Source organism: Oncorhynchus keta, chromosome 1, assembly GCF_023373465.1.
Source record: "Oncorhynchus keta strain PuntledgeMale-10-30-2019 chromosome 1, Oket_V2, whole genome shotgun sequence".
Classification (NCBI taxonomy): domain Eukaryota; kingdom Metazoa; phylum Chordata; class Actinopteri; order Salmoniformes; family Salmonidae; genus Oncorhynchus; species Oncorhynchus keta.
In genome coordinates, this window is record NC_068421.1 from 48,714,616 (window position 1) to 48,737,357 (window position 22,742).

General features: G+C 42.8%; 1 protein-coding gene across 4 annotated transcripts in view; it reads left to right on the forward strand.

Moving 5' to 3' along the window:
* The window catches only part of LOC118386829 (arf-GAP with coiled-coil, ANK repeat and PH domain-containing protein 2-like), a 96,804-nt gene that overhangs the window by 25,362 nt on the left and 48,700 nt on the right, over positions 1-22,742 (forward strand). For all 4 annotated transcript variants that reach the window (XM_052526490.1, XM_052526494.1, XM_035774730.2 and 1 more), the window contains exons 2-5: positions 14,491-14,548; positions 17,504-17,623; positions 18,572-18,625; positions 22,383-22,441. In XM_052526490.1, coding sequence (XP_052382450.1) covers positions 14,491-14,548; positions 17,504-17,623; positions 18,572-18,625; positions 22,383-22,441 — 291 coding nt within the window. The remainder of the gene's footprint in view (positions 1-14,490; positions 14,549-17,503; positions 17,624-18,571; positions 18,626-22,382; positions 22,442-22,742) is intronic.

The following is a 22,742-nucleotide window of genomic DNA, read 5'->3' on the forward strand; positions in this document are numbered from 1 at the left end:
GAGGGTGGAGAGGAGGATCTGATGGTTCACAGTATCGAAGGCAGCCGATAGGTCTAGAAGGATGAGAGCAGAGGAGAGAGAGTTAGCTTTAGCAGTGCGGAGCGCCTCCGTGATACAGAGAAGAGCAGTCTCAGTTGAATGACTAGTCTTGAAACCTGACTGATTTGGATCAAGAAGGTCATTCTGAGAGAGATAGCGGGAGAGCTGGCCAAGGACGGCACGTTCAAGAGTTTTGGAGAGAAAAGAAAGAAGGGATACTGGTCTGTAGTTGTTGACATCGGAGGGATCGAGTGTAGGTTTTTTCAGAAGGGGTGCAACTCTCGCTCTCTTGAAGACGGAAGGGACGTAGCCAGCGGTCAGGGATGAGTTTATGAGCGAGGTGAGGTAAGGGAGAAGGTCTCCGGAAATGGTCTGGAGAAGAGAGGGGATAGGGTCGAGCGGGCAGGTTGTTGGGCTCCGGCCGTCACAATACGCGAGATTTCATCTGGAGAGAGAGGGGAGAAAGAGGTCAGAGCACAGGGTAGGGCAGTGTGAGCAGAACCAGCGGTGTCGTTTGACTTAGCAAACGAGGATCGGATGTCGTCGACCTTCTTTTCAAAATGGTTGACGAAGTCATCTGCAGAGAGGGAGGAGGGGGGAGGGGGAGGAGGATTCAGGAGGGAGGAGAAGGTGGCAAAGAGCTTCCTAGGGTTAGAGGCAGATGCTTGGAATTTAGAGTGGTAGAAAGTGGCTTTAGCAGCAGAGACAGAGGAGGAAAATGTAGAGAGGAGGGAGTGAAAGGATGCCAGGTCCGCAGGGAGGCGAGTTTTCCTCCATTTCCGCTCGGCTGCCCGGAGCCCTGTTCTGTGAGCTCGCAATGAGTCGTCGAGCCACGGAGCGGGAGGGGAGGACCGATCCGGCCTGGAGGATAGGGGACATAGAGAGTCAAAGGATGCAGAAAGGGAGGAGAGGAGGGTTGAGGAGGCAGAATCAGGAGATAGGTTTGAGCAGAGGGAAGAGATGATAGGATGGAAGAGGAGAGAGTAGCGGGGGAGAGAGAGCGAAGGTTGGGACGGCGCGATACCATCCGAGTAGGGGCAGTGTGGGAAGTGTTGGATGAGAGCGAGAGGGAAAAGGATACAAGGTAGTGATCGGAGACTTGGAGGGGAGTTGCAATGAGGTTAGTGGAAGAACAGCATCTAGTAAAGATGAGGTCGAGCGTATTGCCTGCCTTGTGAGTAGGGGGGGAAGGTGAGAGGGTGAGGTCAAAAGAGGAGAGGAGTGGAAAGAAGGAGGCAGAGAGGAATGAGTCAAAGGTAGACGTGGGGAGGTTAAAGTCGCCCAGAACTGTGAGAGGTGAGCCGTCCTCAGGAAAGGAGCTTATCAAGGCATCAAGCTCATTGATGAACTCTCCGAGGGGACCTGGAGGGCGATAAATGATAAGGATGTTAAGCTTGAAAGGGCTGGTAACTGTGACAGCATGAAATTCAAAGGAGGCGATAGACAGATGGGTAAGGGGAGAAAGAGAGAATGACCACTTGGGAGAGATGAGGATCCCGGTGCCACCACCCCGCTGACCAGAAGCTCTCGGGGTGTGCGAGAACACGTGGGCGGACGAAGAGAGAGCAGTAGGAGTAGCAGTGTTATCTGTGGTGATCCATGTTTCCGTCAGTGCCAAGAAGTCGAGGGACTGGAGGGAGGCATAGGCTGAGATGAACTCTGCCTTGTTGGCCGCAGATCGGTAGTTCCAGAGGCTACCGGAGACCTGGAACTCCACGTGGGTCGTGCGCGCTGGGACCACCAGATTAGGGTGACCGCGGCCACGCGGTGTGGAGCGTTTGTATGGTCTGTGCAGAGAGGAGAGAACAGGGATTGACAGGCTACAGAAGAGGCTACGCTAATGCAAGGAGATTGGAATGACAAGTGGACTACACGTCTCGAATGTTCAGAAAGTTAAGCTTACGTAGCAAGAATCTTATTGACTAAAATGATTAAAATGATACAGTACTGCTGAAGTAGGCTAGCTGGCAGTGGCTGCGTTGTTGACTTTGTAGGCTAGCTGGCAGTGGCTGCGTTGTTGACACTACACTAATCAAGTCTTTCCGTTGAGTGTAATAGTTTCTACAGTGCTGCTATTCGGGGGCTAGCTGGCTAGCTAGCAGTGTTGATTACGTTACGTTGCGTTAAAAGAACGACAATAGCTGGCTAGCTAACCTAGAAAATCGCTCTAGACTACACAATTATCTTTGATACACAGACGGCTATGTAGCTAGCTATGTAGCTAGCTACGATCAAACAAATCAAACCGTTGTGCTGTAATGAAATGAAATGAAAATGTGATACTACCTGTGGAGCGAAGCGGAATGCGACCGGGTTGTTGAGTGCGGAAGTTCTATTCAGTAGACGTTGGCTAGCTGTTGGCTAGCTAGCAGTGTCTCCTACGTTAAGGACGACAAATAGCTGGCTAGCTAACCTCGGTAAATTAAGATAATCACTCTTAGACTACACGCTCTAAACTACACAATTATCTTGGATACGAAGACAGCAAAGACAACTATGTAGCTAGCTAACACTACACTAATCAAGTCGTTCAGTTGAGTGTAATAGTTTCTACAGTGCTGCTATTCGGGAGACGGTGGACGTTTGCTAGCTGGCTAGCTGCTGGGCAGATAGCAGTGTAGACTACGTTAGGACGACGAAATACGAAGTTGCAATAGAAGTGCTGACTGTTTCACTTTGTTGTCCTCTTTCTTTTCCTTTTTCTTCTGTCCTTCTTTTGTCCTTATTTTGTCTTCCTTTCTTCTGTTAACTAGATATTTTTTGTTGTTATTCTTTGTAAGCTAGCTAGCTTCTTCCAGGAGAGTCCCTAGCAACTGCTTAGCAACAAGTAAACAATTCTGCTAGCAATTCAGCTAGCTAAGATAACTGTACAATTTTATGAAAAATAGTTACTTTTTCAAAAGCCTGTCTTTTTTGGTTTGTTCCTTGTTGTGTCTTTTATTGAGTCTTGCAGTTTTCTCTTGATTTTTTTCCGATGTACTTCACTCTAAAAAAACATTTAAATCTCAATATATACAGGAGCTCATTTTTCAGCAGCTGCTCAATTTAGAACTCCGGAACACAGACAACCACTCCAAGTCTCAGAGCGAGTGATATTTGAAAAGATATTTGCGCGCACCCCGCTAACTAGATAGCCATTTCACATCGGTTACACCAGCCTAATCTCAGGAGTTGATAGGCTTGAAGTCATAAACAGCCGCTGGCAAACACACGAAAGTGCTGTTTGAATGCATGCTTACGAGCCTGCTGCTGCCTATCATTGCTCAGTCAGACTGCTCTATCAAATCATAGACTTAGTTATAACATGATAACACACAGAAATATGAGCCTTAGGTCATTAATATGGTCGAATCTGGAAACGATCATCTCGAAAACAAGACGTTGTACTCCTTCAGTGAAATACAGAACCGTTCCGTATTTCATCTAACGGGTGGCATCCATAAGTCTAAATATTCCTGTAACATTGCACAACCTTTAATGTTGTGTCATAATTACGTACAATTCCCTGACTCTGCGTGCAATGAACGCAAGAGAAGTGACACAATTTCACCTGGTTAATATTGCCTGCTAACCTGGATTTATTTTAGCTAAATATGCAGGTTGAAAAATATATACTTCTGTGTATTGATTTTAAGAAAGGCATTGGTGTTTATGGTTAGGTACACATTGGAGCAACGATACGCACCACATTGATTATATGCAACGCAGGACACGCTAGATTAACTAGTCATTTCATCAACCATGTGTAGTTAACTAGTGATTATGATTGATTGTTTTTTACAAGATAAGTTTACCTTGGCTTACTGCATTCGCATAAACAATCAGTCTCCTCGTGGAGTGCAATGTAATCAGGTGGTTAGAGCGTTGGACTAGTTGTAAGGTTGCAAAATTGAATCCCCCGAGCTGACAAGGTAAAAATCTGTCGTTCTGCCCCTGAACAATGCAGTTAACCCACCGTTCCTCGGCCGTCATTGAAAATAAGAATGTGTTCTTAACTGACTTGCCTAGTTAAATAAAGATTAAATAAAGGTGTAAAAAAAATATATATATATAGTCCAAATCGGTGTCCAAAAATACCGATTTCCGATTGTTATGAAAACTTGAAATCGGCCCTAATTAATCGGCCATTCCGATTAATCGGTCGACCTCGAGCGCTAACGGCTACACAAAGTGGTAGAGAAATGTGTGCACACAGACGCACCAACATTTCAGTGCCATTAGCTCTTCAGGAGTTTAAGGAAAATGCATATCACTGATCCGTTTTGTTATGATCATCTTGGGAAAAATATTGAATGTTCTTATAAGTTCAATACATTTTGAAATATTGTTGAATCTTTTGTCTGGATTCTCTGCAGCACAGATTTTATAGGGACCTGGGGATTCTCCAATTTAAAATAGGCCACCGCTCTCTCTCCTCCTACGGGCACCATATTCCTTATTTAATGCACTACTTTTGACCAGGGCCCTAACTAGTATTTTTGGTAGGTGGGATAGAATCTATGGCTTCAGCTGGAATGTGCAGTCTACCATCATATTTGATATCGGTCTATAATGCATTGTGGAAGAAGTCAACAGTGGCAGCCCATGTCAAGCCATAACTGCCCAGCAGAATTATTGTAAAGCAAACAACAAAGGAATGGAGCCTTAATTATTCAGGGTGGGTGACGTGACAACTCAATCATAGCTCTTTGGACTCAGCCAGCTCCTTATGAGAGAAACTCATTTCGAAAGCTCTGACTGAGGATGCATGCATCTGTAAAGAGGCTTGTACAACTCTTGACTGTTTGTGTTATATTTAGAGTTTGGTGTAGATGCATAAAATAGTTGTTTGGCTCCATTTTTTGGGGGGGGGCCAGTTGCCAGAAAATATATTTTTAACATAGTTCCATTCTATGACTACTTGGTGTCATTGCTGTCTATCTGTGCATGTCTTTCAGAAACACACAGCCAGACACAGAAAGACAGGCACGCGCACAATTTCAGTGAGATGGAAAAAATACCCTAAAATATTCAAGGGGAGCAGGGGCTCCTCTTCCACGCATCCTTTCAATTTGGGACGAGTCGACAGAGACATGCTTGCATCCCGTTATTCTCACTCCGTGGCCAGATGTTGTGGCATAGTGGTGCTGTGCGGGACATGACAGCCATAGAAACAGCTAGAGGGGGGTTGGATGGACCATCCCGCCCGGTCCACCCTGGGTATCACTGTAATCCCACCCCTGCACCACTATCTTCATTTGATTATGCTGGGTGCGCCATACAATCCCAATGGCAGCACATCGAACTAAAACGACCTCCGGGGAATAATCCCGTATTCCCCAATCGCTTATTCAGACTGTCACTGATTCCTATCGGTGCCTCATTGTCCTGATGAGGAACCATAGCGAGGATGTGTGGAGAGAACAAGATAAGCTTTCACTGCCGTATGTGTTCGCAGTACTGTGGAAAAACCCAGGCCGGGACTGCAATTCTGCACTCAGTAACCCATGTTCTTTTCACTCTATTTTCATGCCATAGGCTTTGTGCCTAAATACATAGGTAGTTTAGGCCTTAACGATTCTGATACTAGGCTGCATTGCAGAATGTCTATGTTCTGCCACCTTTTTAACCCCACCTTGTTATCTCAGGACTCCGTATGCCATCTGGGATAATACCTTGACCAGACATACGGCCAGGTTTGTCTGGCCAGCAGCAGCCAAGAAGGCGGAGTGTCTGAACTCAAGGTTGCTTGAGCATACAGTCAGCACTTTGGCTGTGCTGCAGCCTGCATAACGGCCGGAGATCATACTGACTCAAATCTCTAGCCACTAATCATTACAAATTGGATGTAATAAGTGTATCACTAGTCACTTTAAACAATGCCACTTTATATAATGTTTACATACCCTACATTACTCATATGTATGTACTGTACTCTATACCATCTACTGCATCTTGCCTATGCCGTTCGGCCAACGCTCATCCATATATTTATATGTACATATTCTTTTTCATTCCTTTACACTTGTGTGTGTAGAAGGTAGTTGTGAAATTGTTAAATTGCTTATTAGATATTACTGCATGTTCGGAACTAGAAGCAGAAGCATTTTGTTACACTCGCATTAACATCTGCTAACCATGTGTATGTGACAAATAAGATCTGATTTGTTTGATTTTGAGATCATTCCCTTGATATTAAGGAGAGGCTTACTGGGTACCATAGTTTAATATAGAACTCCAGAATAGATTGAAAGTGATTCCTCAAATTACTCCTATGCTTGGTCTTCTTTATGTTGTTAACTTGGGACTTAGGGTTTTCAACTCCTACCCTTTGAGGTCTGGAGCCTTCTGGTTTTCTGTTCTACCTGATAATTAATTGCTCCCACCTTGTGTCCCGGGGGGATTTTCTTTTACTGGGGTGTGTCGTAAGTATAAGGAGAGATCACCTTCACCAGACAAGATCTGCCTTTATTCTCTTGCAAATAGATTGGTACCACACTGCAACGAGCTAAGCTTGTACTGTGTCCATTCTACTATCTGTTCAAATGTAGATATTGTGAAGCCAAAGTGCTAACATCACAAGCAAATGCATTTATGAGGGATTTATCAGTGTTCTGTCGCAATGGTCTCCAATTTCTTTCAAGAACATGTCCCCAATATGCAACGAATAGTGCTGGACAGCATTGTGCATAATTCTGAGCTATTGCTCTGCTGTTCTGAGCTACTGCTGTTCCCAAAAGGGCTCAAGTTTGTCCGTCTAATGGAGATTCTCAAGCGACGCCACTGTTCTTAATAGAACCTTGAGATGCTGTCATTCCAGTTTCCGTTTCCTCTCCTGTGGCATTCTGCTCCAAGTATGTTGTTCCCAGGAAGGCCAAGCTGTGTCATGTTTATTCTAGCAAAATGCCAGATATAGGCCCGTGGCGTTGTGGAATCTCTTAATCTGGCCGTGTGTGTGTGCAGGGTTTTTTCAGTATCAAAAAGGGGCTTAGGTGGTATGGGTGTGGTCAGCCCAGCTGAATTGTAGAGAATTTTTTAGATAACTCCATCTTGGAGGTGTAGCACAATCTGTGAATTTTAAGGCAATTTCCTGCAACCATACACATTTCTCCATTGAGCTGAGAGACATTTCTGCAGTTTAAAAGCTAGATTCCTGCAATTCTATGCATTTTGCCATGTCTAATGCTATGCTATTTTGCTCAATCAAAATAACAAAATCAATAATACTAAATTCATTGTTTTGGGAGTTTTTGATTCTTCCCGACTGTCTAGCTTTTATTTTGGTGATTGATAGTTTGCAAAGATAATATTATGTAAACAGTATACAGGCCCATTTATATTTTCTACATGCTGGTTTTTGACATTTAATTTTACACGGAAAGTGTTTTCCCATCCCGGAAATGTCAAAAGTTTGTATACACCTACTCATTGAAGGATTTTTCTTTATTTTTACTGTTTTATACATTGTAGAATAATAGTGATGACATCAACTATGGAATAACACATATGCAATCATGAAGTAACCAAAAAAGTGTTAAACAAGATTCTTCAAAGTAACTACCTGTTGCTTTGATGACAGCTTGCACAATCTTGGCATTCTCTCAACCAGCTTCATCAAGTTTGCGGACGACACTACAGTGTTAGGCTTGACGGAACAAGAAGCACAAGCATTTCGCTACACTCGCATTAACATCTGCTAACCATGTGTATGTGACAAATACATTTGATTTGATTGGATTTGTTGGGTCATTGTCCTGCTGAAAAATAAATGATAGTCCCATCCTTGGGAGCAATTTCCAAATGCCTGAAGGTACCACGTTGATCTGTACAAACAATAGTACGCAAGTATAAACACCATGGGACCACGCAACCATCATACCGCTCAGGATGGAGACGCATTCTGTCTCCTAGAGATGAACGTACTTTGGTGCGAAAAGTGCAAGTAAATTTGAGAACAACAAAGGACCTTGTGAAGATGGAGGAAACGAGTACAAAAGTATCTATATCCACAGTAAAACAAGTCCTATATTGATATAACCTGAAAGACCGCTCAGCAACGACGAAGCCACTGCTCCAAAACCTCCATTAAAAAAGCCAGACTACGGTTTGCAGCTGCACATGGGGACAAAGATCGTACATTTTGGAGAAATGTCCTCTGGTCTAATGAACAAAAATAGAACTGTTCGGCCATAATGACCATCGTTATGTTTGGAGGAAAAAGGGGGAGGCTTGCAAGCCGAAGAACGCCATCCCAACCGTGAAGCACGGGGGTTGGTAGCATCATGTTGTGTGGGGGTGCTTTGCTGCAGGAGGGACTGGTGCACTTCACAAAATAGATGGCATAATGAGGGAGGAAAATTACGTGGATATATTGAATCAACATCTCAAGACATCAGTTAAAGTTTTATGACCATTTATGACCAAGTTAAAGCTTGGTCATAAATGGGTCTTCCAAATGGATACTTCCAAAAGCATACTTCCAAAGACTCTGACAATGAGAAACAAGATTCCCTGGTCTGATGAAACCAAGATTTAACTCCTTGGCCTGAATGTGAAGTGTCACATCTGGAGGAAACCTGGCACCATCCTTACAGTGAAGCATGGTGGTGGTGGCAGCATCATGCTGTGGGGATGTTTTTCAGCGGCAGGGACTGGGAGGCTAGTCAGGATCGAGGGAAAGCTGAACGGAGCAAAGTACAGAGAGCTCCTTGATGAAAACTTGCTCCAGAGCACTCAGAACCTCAGACTGGAATGAAGGTTTACCTACGAACAGGACAACGACCGTAAGTCCATATCCTAGACAACACAGGAGTGGCTTCAGGTCAAGTCTCTGAATTTCCTTGAGTGGCCCAGCCAGAGCCCGGACTTGAACCCGATCTAACATATCTGGAGAGACCTGAAAATAGCTGTGCAGCGACGCTCCCCATACAACCTGACAGAGCTTGAGAGGATCTACTGAAAAAAATTGGAGTAACTCCCCAAATACTGGTGGGCCAAGCTTGTGGCGTCATACCCAAGAAGTCTTGAGGCTATGATCGCTGCCAAAGGTGCTTCAATAAAGTGCTGAGTAAAGGGTTTGAATACCTTTTGTATATGTGATACTTTTTAAATATATTTTTTTATAAATCTGCATTGTTGTTATGGGGTATTGTGTGTAGATTGAGGGGGGAAACCATTTTATCAATTTTGGAATAAGGCTATAGGTTAACAAAATGTAGATAAAGTCAAGGTGTCTGAATACTTTCTGAATTCTCTCTCCATCTCTCTATCTATCCACACACACACAACCGTTCAAAGGTTTGGGCTCACTTAGAAATGTCATTGTTTTCCATTAAAACATACGTGAAATGAGTTGCAAAATGAATCGGAAGGTTATAAATAATTATTTTTAATTGAAATAATAATTGTGTCCTTCAAACTTTGCTTTCATCAAAGAATCCTCCATTTGCAGCAATTACTGCCTTGCAGACCTTTTGGCATTCTAGTTGTCAATTTGTTGAGGTAATCTGAAGAGATTTCACCGCATGCTTCCTGATGCACCTCCCAGAAATTGGATTGGCTTGATGGGCACATCTTACATACCATACGGTCAAGCTGCTCCCACAACAGCTCAATAGGGTTGAGATTCGGTGAATGTACTGGCCACTCCATTATAGACAGAATACCAGCTGACAGCTTCTTCCCTAAATAGTTATTGCATAGTTTGGAGCTGTGCTTTCGGTCATTGTCCTGTTGTAGAAGGAAATTGGCTCCAATTAAGCGCTGTCCACAAGGTATGGCATGGCATTGCAAAATGGAGTGATAGCCTTCCTTCTTCAAGATCCCTTTTACCCTGTACAAATCTCCCACTTTACCACCACCAAAGAACCCCCAGACCATCACATTGCCTCCACAATGCTTGACAGATGGCGTCAAGCACACCTCCAGCATCTTTTCATTATTTCTGTGTCTCACAAATGTTCTTCTTTGTGGTCCGAACACCTCAAACTAAGATTCGTCTGTCCATAACACTTTTTTTCCAATCTTCCTCTGCCCAGTGTCTATGTACTTCTGCCCACCTTAATCTTTTCTTTTTATTGGCCAGTCTCAGAGATGGCTTTTTATTTGCAACTCTGAATTTGCAACTTTATTTGCAACTCTTTAGAAGGCCAGCATCCCCGAGTCGCCTCCTCACTGTTGACATTGAGACTGGTGTTTTGCGGGTACTATTTAACCTCTCTGGGATATGTGGGACGCTAGCTTCCCGCCTGGCTGTTCGAGCGCCAAATTCAAATAAATTACTATAAAAATCAAACTTACATGAAATCACACATGTAAGATACCAATTTAAAGCTGCACGTGTTGTGAATCCAGCCAACATGTCAGATTTCAAAAAGGCTTTTCGGCGAAAGCGAACGGTGCTATTATCTGAGAGTAGCACCTCCGTAAACAAAGAGAGAAAACAAATTTCAACCCTGCAGGCACGACACAAAACGCAGAAATAAAAATATAAATCATGCCTTTGACGAGCTTCTTTTGTTGGCACTCCAATATGTCCCATAAACATAACAAATTGTCCTTTTTGTTCGATTAATTCCGTTGATATATATCCAAAATGTCCATTTATTTGGCGCATTTGATCCATTAAAACATACGATTTCCCTTAGAAATCTGGATTCCCAATGAAAACCCATTGAAAAGATAGTGACTTAAAAAATAAAAATAAAAATATATGAATGGTTCTTCCTCTGGGTTTCGCCTGCTACATTTTATTTATTTATTTATTTCACCTTTATTTAACCAGGTAGGCAAGTTGAGAACAAGTTCTCATTTACAATTGCGACCTGGCCAAGACAAAGCAAAGCAGTTCGACAGATACAACGACACAGAGTTACACATGGAGTAAAACAAACATACAGTGTAAACAAGTCTATATACAATGTGAGCAAATGAGGTGAGAAGGGAGGTAAAGGCAAAAAAGGCCATGGTGGCAAAGTAAATACAATATAGCAAGTAAAACACTGGAATGGTAGTTTTGCAATGGAAGAATGTGCAAAGTAGAAATAAAAATAATGGGGTGCAAAGGAGCAAAATAAATAAATAAATCTGTGAGCTGCTCTGACAGTTGGTGCTTAAAGCTAGTGAGGGAGATAAGTGTTTCCAGTTTCAGAGATTTTTGTAGTTCGTTCCAGTCATTGGCAGCAGAGAACTGGAAGGAGAGGCGGCCAAAGAAATAATTGGTTTTGGGGGTGACTAGAGAGATATACCTGCTAGAGCGTGTGCTACAGGTGGGAGATGCTATGGTGACCAGCGAGCTGAGATAAGGGGGGACTTTACCTAGCAGGGTCTTGTAGATGACATGGAGCCAGTGGGTTTGGCGACGAGTATGAAGCGAGGGCCAGCCAACGAGAGCGTACAGGTCGCAATGGTGGGTAGTATATGGGGCTTTGGTGACAAAACGGATTGCACTGTGATAGACTGCATCCAATTTGTTGAGTAGGGTATTGGAGGCTATTTTGTAAATGACATCGCCAAAGTCGAGGATTGGTAGGATGGTCAGTTTTACAAGGGTATGTTTGGCAGCATGAGTGAAGGATGCTTTGTTGCGAAATAGGACGCCAATTCTAGATTTAACTTTGGATTGGAGATGTTTGATATGGGTCTGGAAGGAGAGTTAACAGTCTAACCAGACACCTAAGTATTTGTAGTTGTCCACGTATTCTAAGTCAGAGCCGTCCAGAGTAGTGATGTTGGACAGGCGGGTAGGTGCAGGTAGCGATCGGTTGAAGAGCATGCATTTAGTTTTACTTTGATTTAAGAGCAATTGGAGGCCACGGAAGGAGAGTTGAATGGCATTGAAGCTTGCCTGGAGGGTTGTGAACACAGTGTCCAAAGAAGGGCCAGAAGTATACAGAATGGTGTCGTCTGCGTAGAGGTGGATCAGAGACTCACCAGCATCAAGAGCGACCTCATTGATATATAGAGAGAAGAGAGTCGGTCCAAGAATTGAACCCTGTGGCACCCCCATAGAGACTGCCAGAGGTCCGGACAGCAGACCCTCCGATTTGACACACTGAACTCTATCAGAGAAGTAGTTGGTGAACCAGGCGAGGCAATCATTTGAGAAACCAAGGCTGTCGAGTCAGCCGATGAGGATGTGGTGATTGACAGAGTCGAAAGCCTTGGCCAGATCAATGAATACGGCTGCACAGTAATGTTTCTTATCGATGGCGGTTAAGATATCGTTTAGGACCTTGAGCGTGGCTGAGGTGCACCCATGACCAGCTCTGAAACCAGATTGCATAGCAGAGAAGGTATGGTGAGATTCGAAATGGTCGGTAATCTGTTTGTTGACTTGGCTTTCGAAGACCTTAGAAAGGCATGGTAGGATAGATATAGGTCTGTAGCAGTTTGGGTCAAGAGTGTCCCCCCCTTTGAAGAGGGGGATGACCGCAGCTGCTTTCCAATCTTTGGGAATCTCAGACGACACGAAAGAAAGGGTCCAGATTGTCTAGCCCGGCCGATTTGTAGGGGTCCAGATTTAGCAGCTCTTTCAGAACATCAGCTGAACGGATTTGGGAGAAGGAGAAATGGGGAAGGCTTGGGCGAGTTGCTGTTGGGGGTGCAGTGCTGTTGACCGGGGTAGGAGAAGCATGGCCAGCCGTAGAAAAATGCTTATTGAAATTCTCAATTATGGTGGATGTATCAGTGGTGACAGTGTTTCCTATCTTCAGTGCAGTGGGCAGCTGGGAGGAGGTGTTCTTATTCTCCATGGACTTTACAGTGTCCCAGAACTTTTTTGAGTTAGTGTTGCAGGAAGCAAATTTCTGCTTGAAAAAGCCAGCCTTGGCTTTTCTAACTGCCTGTGTATAATGGTTTCTAGCTTCCCTGAACAGCTGCATATCACGGGGGCTGTTCGATGCTAATGCAGAACGCCATGGGATGTTTTTGTGTTGGTTAAGGGCAGTCAGGTCTGGGTAGAAACAAGGGCTATATCTGTTCCTGGTTCTAAATTTCTTGAATGGGGCATGTTTATTTAAGATGGTTAGGAAGGCATTTAAAAAAAAATTCCAGGCATTCTCTACTGACTGGATGAAATCAATAGCCTTCCAGGATACCCCGGCCAGGTCGATTAGAAATGCCTGCTCGCTGAAGTGTTTCAGGGAGCGTTTGACAGTGATGAGTGGAGGTCGTTTGACCTCTGACCCATTACGGATGCAGGCAATGAGGCGGTGATCGCTGAGATCTTGGTTGAAGACAGCAGAGGTGTATTTAGAGGTGAAGTTGGTTAGGATGATATCTATGAGGGTGCCCGTGTTTAAGGCTTTGGGGAGGTACCTGGTAGGTTCATTGATAATTTGTGTGAGATTGAGGGCATCAAGAAGTTCTGTTATACTCAGACATGATTCAAACAGTTTTAGAAACGTCAGAGTGTTTTCTATCCAAATAATATGCATATCTTATCTTCTGGGGATGAGTAGCAGGCAGTTTAATTTGGGCATGCATTTCATCCCGACGTGAAAATACTGCCCCCTGTCACCATGAAGCTGCCAGTTGATGACTTGTGAGGCATCTGTTTCTCAAACTATACACTAGTAATGTACTTGTCCTCTTGCTCAGTTGTGCACCGGGGCTTCCCACAACTCTTTCTATTCTGGTTAGGAGTAGTACCCGGCATTGTACGAGATCTTCAGTTTCTTGGCAATTTCTCACATGGAATAGCCTTTATTTCTCAGAACAAGAATAGACTGACAAGTTTCAGAAGAAAGGTCTTTGTTTTTGGCCATTTTGAGCCTGTAATCGAACACACAAATGCTGATGCTCCAGATACTCAACTAGTCTAAGAAGTTTTATTTATTTTAAACTGTGCTAACATACTTGAAAAGGGTTTTCAAATGATCAATTAGCCTTTGAAAAGGATTTACTTGGATTAGCTAACAAAATGTGCCATTGGAACACAGGAGTGGAATGTATGCACACATGACTGTAAGTCGCTTTGGATAAAAGCGTCTGCTAAATGGCATATATTATTATTATTATTATTATTATTATATTAGGAGTGATGGTTGCTGATAATGGGCCTCTGTACGCCTATGTAGATATTCCATTTGACAAAATTTGCCGTTTCCAGCTACAGTAGTCATTTCCATCATTAACAATGTCTACCCCATATTTCTGATCAATATCATGTTAATTTAATGGACAAAAATGTTGCTTTTCTTTCAAAAACAAAACTTTGGAACGGTTGTGTATATTTGGACTTGTCTTCCCTTTTTCCTCTGCTTTGCGCTTCCTTTCTTCGTTGGTCCTACGCATTGCCCCACCTTCACGTGGAATGCTCATTTCAGTCTGACTCACCTTCCAGTGCAAAGCAATTTATCGACTGTTCATTTTCCCTTGTAGCTTGTTTGCCATTGACTGTTTTATCTATTGAAATGTACCAGCCCCTTCTGCCAGTAGAGTGACTGAAATGTGTTGTTTTTCTCCTCATAGGGCCACTGTAGAGGAGGTGGAGGGGGATGTCGGGGAACTGGAGTCCAAACTTGACAAGGTGAGTAGGATCCAGTTTTGGGTTTGGAGTAGGCTTGGGCAGTATACCACACATACAGGGGTATTTAGAAATAGCGACAGGATGGTTTTTCAAAACTATTTATTTGACCTTTAAAATAATATATATATTAGAATATTTGTTGCTAGCCTACTTAGTCAACTTGGGCAATATGTTAAATCTGATTGCATACTTCATTTGACCTGTTACTTTATTTTTACATTATAAAGCTTACCGTAGTTCCTCAGAACAGTTGAGCCAGTCAGGTGTTTATTTTTAAATAGTCCAGCTGTGTATTTGGTTTAACTTGCTAATTAAGTGGCCGAATAAGTAAGGAGTTGTTTTGTGTTTTTAGCAGCTCCTTGTGTACTAATACGGTACTACCATAAATCCTGGGATGAGAGGAGGACAGTATGACGATATAAACATTCGGATACTGCCCAACCCTAGTTTGGAGCAAAGATGATGGAAATCCTATTGTTTGCATTATGAACCACTCCCTTTATAAAAACCCTGTGTCTCGGTCCCCTATAACTGGCCTGAGATCAGTACGAGATCACACCGAGTGATGCGGTGAGAGTCTCAAACTGTGAAGCTATGTACATAAGATAGGTGTGAAGAAATCCCACTGGTAGGTCTATAAAGACCCTGCAGCCAGTTACTGGAGTATTTCAATGGTTTGTTGGTGGAATTTATTTATGGAACTTATTTTTTGCAAGTTCACTCACTGATCCTGGATCTCCTGTGATTGCCACTGCATTGTTCTAGTCTCCCACCCTTTGGTCACCATGTATCTGACTCATTCCATACCCTGGTGTCACTTCCCTGTTGCATTGTAGTGGAAGGATCTGCTCCAGATGGGTTTGGTGTGACAGCAGGGTGGGGGGTGCCTTGAATAGGAGGCTAAAGTTCAGTCTTTTCTTAGAAACTAATCCTTGCCATTGAGATAGAGAAAGCCCCCCACACAGCCAAGTTGATTATTAAAACAACACAGGCTTTATTGGGCCAATATTAAGTCTCTTGAAGCACATTTCCCCTTGGATGTAAAGTAGGGCGGCAGCGGCAGCGTAGCCTAGTGGTTAGAGCGTTGGACTAGTAACCGGAAGGTTGCGAGTTCAAAACCCCCGAGCTGACAAGGTACAAATCTGTCGTTCTGCCCCTGAACAGGCAGTTAACCCACTGTTCCCAGGCCGTCATTGAAAATAAGAATATGTTCTTAACTGACTTGCCTGGTTAAATAAAGGTAAAAAAAATAAATAAATAAAAAAGTATATAAACTTCAGACAATAACACCCCCTCATTACGATCATTTACTATGGTGATATTGTCTAAATCAGGGATGGGCAATTGGCGGTCCCCCTTTTGTAGACCTGCGGACCAATAAAACATTTTTATTTGGAGGGGGGGCGACTCAGTCGGGGTCTCATCTGTACTGTTACACAAGGTGCAATTTCAAATTTGGTTGTGCATCAGCAGTCACTTAAATAGCCCATGTCAGCATTTGTTTTTTAGATTGGTAACTTAGTCTAGCAGCCAGCTATCTAAACATGTAATAAGCATGGTTGAATTACTGACCGGGGTGGGGCCCATTTGATAATTAGTTATCACATTTAAAACGGCAAACATTTGCCTCCAACCTATGACAAAATGTGTAGTATTGCAGGAAATAAAGCACGTGAAAGCTGGGGACCTCTTTTGAAAATAGTGGCCAGTCAACTCTGTTTTCACACACGATTGCGCAATGACTGGGATTATCAGAACATAGGTTTCGCTAAGCTCTAGGCTTGGGCGCTCAAACACTGTTCCAGGGGTCCTATGCGCTTAGGTATTTGGCCACTTTAGTTTTGATACAAAACTTATCAAAACATATAGGCCTATGGGCTAGGCTACATGAAACACGCAACTATGATTTTTAATATAGTCCATCAAAACTATTGTTTTTTCACACAATTGCATAGCCTATAGAAATGTTGAGCATTATGGGCTTATAGGATCACTTATTTCATTTCATATGTCAACTAGCTATGAGGAGCTGGCTCTTGCTGCGCAACAGGTTACCCTATATTCCGCTCAAACTCTAAATGCCAAGGTTCTCATGATGTGTTTGAATTTTGATTTAATTTGCATTGATTTCAGAGTTATTAGACGGACAATGGAGCACTGAGCACCAGGCCATTAGCAACTGGCCGTTAGCAAGTTGGGTAGGCTACTAATGACTAATGATCAGCGGCATCAGAGCTCGGTTTTGGAGAAGCCTAGTTACCGTGACTCAACGGTCAGGTGGAATATGACTGCGGTCATGACTCGTGACTGCAGGTGTGGTGGTAACGTAGCGACCCTATTTGTGAGCAGCAGTCAATGATGGCAGTAAGGGAAGTGAGCAGCTTTCTTCAGGGGGGAAATGCTAACTAAGCAAAGGTATCACAAGTGTCCTTGAAAATTAGGCATATAAACAAGTATAAATAAGAATTTCACCTTAAACTACAGAATCTCTACTAAAGGCTGTCGCTTTTGGTCATAGACCATGTCATGGAGTGAGGCTGTTTCTCGTAAGCACTAAAGCTATCAGACAGACCATAGGGGAACATTTAGCCTCTCCGCTTCCTTGCTTACTCTTGTGTGGGAGTGCATGAATAAAGTCCAGGGTGTGTTTGTGGGATTACTTAACATTGAATTATGTCTGCCCGCAATGAGTCAATAAAAATGGTTAAATGTTGAGGGTTGCTTGTTAGTCTAATTACTGGTAGCTAATTTCTGATGAAGTTATGTTTGCACAAGCAAACAGCTGTTTCATTTTCAAACCTCTGAATTGTTTTGTTTATGTATCAAACTGCTATCTTTTGTCAGGAACACATTTCCAGTGTTAGAACACGGAACAGTGTCCTAAAGGGATGGCATGGAAAGCAAGCACTATTTCATCCATTAATCACTTCTGTCATCCCTCTCTCTTCTCTCTAGCTGGTGAAGCTATGCATCGGGATGATCGATGCCGGCAAGGCCTACAACACTGCCAATAAACAGTTTGTCAATGGAATCCGCGAGCTCGCTGCAAGCTCCACCAAAGATGATGTCATCGAGGTAAAAGAGCTACAGTAACCTAGCTTGAGCTTCGCAAGTCAAAACTGACCGCTTCTACTGTTAGAAAACCGCTGGTGTCCTCAACTATGTCCCTTTTAGGCTTGTGGGGCTCCTCTGTTATTTTCTCACACACATTTTTGCGTTGAGTGGCCTGCATTTCCGCTCCTTTGTATATTTCCTTTACTTCCTGGGTCTGAAGTTCAGCCATAGTGCATTTTTCTGAAAGAATGTCCTTATTGTTGAAAAATTCTCCCTGAAGGCACCATTGTTGCTCAAATGGCTAAAGCGGCATAGCAGCACACGATATTGAGCAAGTTATACTCATTGGGGTCTATGACAAAGGCTTTGAAAAAGCACCCATAAGTACAGGGCACGACAAAGCTTTCTTGGCGTGGCCATACATTTTTGCCAACAAATAGCTCACCTTTGTTTAACCAGTTAAACGGCTGCATTTAGCGTCAATATGTTTGAATATACATTTTTCTAGCTAATAGGCTATGTTCCAATTATGTGGGTAGGCCAAAATAATGAAACTATCTACCAAATCTGTTCATTTTAAAATGTTGATTCATTGCCATTATCATTTATCAGATAAGACAAGACGTGAACATTCTTAACGTCTAACATGGGGGTCCCTGGGCAAGAAAAGGTTGAAGACCCCTGCACTAGAGCATTTCCTCATACACATACCTCAGTCACTGTTAGTAGGTTTTACTAGTCTGGAATTAAGTATTTATTATACCCTGTCGCTCATAACGGTCGTGTGACTGAGAGGGTGGGACTAGTTCATACAATAGGACTATTTTACATTGATGGATAGGTATATAATTTATGGATAATACATTTTACATTGAGACTAATGATTTACATAGAACTGTTCTATCCCATGTGTCTGTACATATTTATTTACTTTATCTCTGTTTTACACTTTTCTTTTTCCGCCCACAGTCCAGTCTCACAAAGTTTGCCGAGAGTCTGCAGGAGATGATCAACTATCACACGGTAAGGCGACATTTGATGTGAAACAAAACTTGGTGTGCTATACAGTATCTTTTTACAGCCTGATTTTAAAATGGATTACATTGAGATTTTGTCACTACTCTACTAACAGTAACCCATAATGTCAAAGTGGAATTATGTTTTTAGAAATGTTTACAAATTAATAACTATTTAAAGCTGAGATGTCTTGAGTCAATAAGTATTCAACCCTTTTGTTATGGCAAGCCTAAATTATTTCAGGAGTAAAAATGGACGTAATAAAAAGTCACGTAATAAGTTGCATGGAGTAGTGTTTAACATCATTTTTAAATTACCCTGTTCCCCACACATACAATTATGTGTAAGGTCTCTCAGTCGAGCAGTGAATGTCAAGCACAGATTCACCCACAAAGACCTGGGAGGTTTTCCAATGGTTCACAAAGAAGGGCACCTGTTGGTAGATGGGTAAAAAAAGGTAGACATTGAATATCCCTTTGAGCATGGTGCAATTATTACACTTTGGATGGTGTATCAATACACCCAATCATGACAAAGATACAGGCGTCCTTCCTAACTCAGTTGCCGGAGAGGAAGGAAACTGCTCAGGGATTTAACCATGAGGCCAAGGGTGATTTTAAAACAGTTGGAGTTTAACCTCTTAAGTCGACCCTCTACTTTTTCGAACATTCTGTTAAAAATCGTGCAACATTTCAGTGCCCTGCTTCTCATGCCAGGAATATAGTATATGCATATGATTAGTATGTGTGGATAGAAAACACTCAGACGTTTATAAAACTGGTTAAATCACGGCTGTGACTATAACAGAACGTGCGTTTCATCGAAAATGGCAGGAAAATCTGATCACTGAAAATTGGAAAATATATATCAATGCGCCACTTGCATGTATTGTCTATGGGAAAGCAAATTACCTGGAGCCGAGATTGTAATTCCTACAGCTTCCACACGATATCAACAGTCTTGTCATTTGCCTAGGCTTTGTTTCTTGGTCAAACGAAGAAGAGACAGCCCATTTCTTCAGGTCTCCGACCGGATATTTTGGTTGAGATTTACCCGGACATTATTTCCAGACGTACAGCTATAGAATACACATCGCCTCGTGATCAATTTGATCGCTTATTAACGTTTACTAATACCTAAAGTTGCATTACAAAACAGTCAAACTCCTAGAGGAAAACTTGGTTCAGTCTGCTTTCCAACAGAAACTGGGAGACATATTCACCTTTCAGCAGGACAATAGCCTAAAACAAAAGGCTAAATATACACTGCAGTTGCTTACCAAGACGTCATTGAATGTTCCTGAGTGGCCTAGTTACAGTGTTGACTTAAATTGGCTTGAAAATCTATGGCAAAACTTGAAAATGGCGGTCTAGCAATGATCAACAACAACTTGGTGGCTGACTAAATACTTTTTTGCCCCACTGTATTTATTAATTTAATGGTTCTCCCATCGATCGGGTTCCCGCCTATAAATATCAGAGCTTTTGGATTGACAAGGATTTAACGCCTAAAAAAACATACTGATGGGTTAGTTAAAAAGCAAAGATTTAAAGTGGGCTTTTTATATTTTATACATACATCTTGCCTCTCCCTAAACAGCAGGAAGCAGATTGTACAGTCAATTTTCTGCCAGTACTTGACTATGGTGACACCATTACCAGAATGCAGCAGCCACTACTCTTAAACCTTTGGATGCCGTCTACCATAGCACCCATCGCTTTTTCACAGGTGACATTTTTAATACTCATCACTGCATCCTGTGTCAAAAGGTTGGCTGGTCCTCATTTAACGTCCCATTTAACGTCCCAACGTCCCATAGATCACTATTCCCTTTTTGTTTCCGAGTTACCTAACTTCGTTGTTGAAGTATGAAAAATCAGTTACCAATCCCGTTCACAGGGTTGGTTACCCCTTGAGGTTCCTTGGGTAAAACCACTTTTAGTTTTAATGCGCTTCACTGCTGGAACAACTTGCAAAACTCATTACAACTAGATGTTCAGGTGCTACTCAGGCAGTTTAGGGTGTTTTTAATTGAGGACCTTGTAGCTGAGGACTGTAACTGTGTTTTGTATTGATTGCTGTTTTGTTTTACATTATATTGGTTGTTGTATTGTTGTGATCAGGGCACCATTGGGAATGAGACCATGGACTCAATGGGTTTTCCCTGAATAAATAAATATATAATAGTAATACATTAAAAAAACTATGCTTCCTAAACTCTAGAGCCCTCAAACTCAACTCTGGACCTCGAAGCCAGTTCCACTGCATTTTTGAATTGTTCCCCTCTAATCAGGGACTAATATCGACATTGGACACCAGGTGAGTGCAATTAGAACAGGAAGAACATAACACCAGCAGGCTCTGAACCTCATAGGGTAAGAGTTGAATACCCCTGCCCTAAAGTCTGAGACCGTGACTCATCACTGGAGACCTCCCTAGTCCCTTCTTAGTGTCCTTCTTCCTCTCTATACTCCCTAATCCCCTGAGGGCCACAGATCTAAGACTGTGACTCAACACTGGAGACTGCAGTGAGATCAGCTGACTGATGGTTATAGTTTGCCATTCAGCGTTAACCCAAGCACATGATCCTTAAAGCACAGAGCCCAATCTGTTTGTCACCAGAGCACGGTCCCTCCAGTCATATTGTCTGGCCCTGCTTCAGCAGGCTTAAATCAAATCAAATGTATTTATATAGCCCTTCGTACATCAGCTGATATCTCAAAGTGCTGTACAGAAACCCAGCCTAAAACCCCAAACAGCAAGAAATGCAGGTGTTGAAGCACGGTGGCTAGGAAAAACTCCCATAGAAAGGCAAAAACCTAGGGAGGAACCAGGCTATGGGGGGTGGCCAGTCCTCTTCTGGCTGTGTCGGGTGGAGATTGTAACAGAACATGGCCAGATGTTCAAATGTTCATAAATGACCAGCATGGTCCAATAATAATATGGCAGAACAGTTAACTGGAGCAGCAGCACGGCCAGGTGGACTGGGGACAGCAAGGAGTCATCATGTCAGGTAGTCCTGAGGCATGGTCCAAGGGCTCAGGTCCTCCGAGAGAAAGAAAGAGAGAATTAGAGAGAGCACACTTAAATTCACACAGGACACAAAATAGGACAGGAAAAGTACTCCATATATAACAAACTGACCCTAGCCCCCCGACACATAAACTTCTGCAGCATAAATACTGGAGGCTGAGACAGGAGGGGTCAGGAGACACTGTGGCCCCATCCGAGGACACCCCCGGACAGGGCCAGATAGGAAGGATATAACCCCACCCACTTTGCCAAAGCACAGCCCCCACACCACTAGAGGGATATCTTCAACCACCAACGTACCATCCTGAGACAAGGCTGAGTATAGCCCACAAAGATCTCCGCCACGGCACAACCCAAGGGGAGGGGGTTGTGGTTTTGGTTTAGTTAGTTTTATGAGTCTGTGGCCTCTTAACTAGTGAGAATGAACACAGCAACACAGCATGTCATTATTGAGCTGAAACCAGTGTGCTGTTGTGCATTAAAAAAGTACTCCTGAAAGGTACAAAGTCAGCCCGATCTATGCTGATTTTTTTATGTGTTTTGTGAGCCCACCTTTGAAGTAAAGGTACACACCCTGGTTAGAGGTGCTTACTTGCAGAACACACACACCATTCCCTGTAAAGAAATTTGTTTCATACACACTTCAGCTTGTAATAATTAAAATGTGAAAAGCTTGTGACTGTTACCCGGTTGCATAAAGTACTAATCAGTCATGTTTCTCTCCTTATAGATTTTGTTTGACCAGGCCCAGCGATCAGTCAAGACCCAGCTTCTAACTTTTGTGAAGGAGTAAGTAGGTTGAAATGAATGCTCCCTCATCATATTACTGCTAGTTGTATTCTTATTTTACACAATAACAATGGACAGTGTCTCTATTCAACATTCAAATGATTTGTGATAGATCATGGTCTAGGACTAAAATAACTAATGAAGGAAATGACATAAATAAATTCACACAGCACCATAGCACAAGGAGGAATCTCAGTCACACAAACAGCACATGAATATGTATGAGGCGATCGGTGGCAGTGTATCCGATACGATAAAGGATGGGATGACACACGGTCTGCAACGCATTGTGGAATACTAT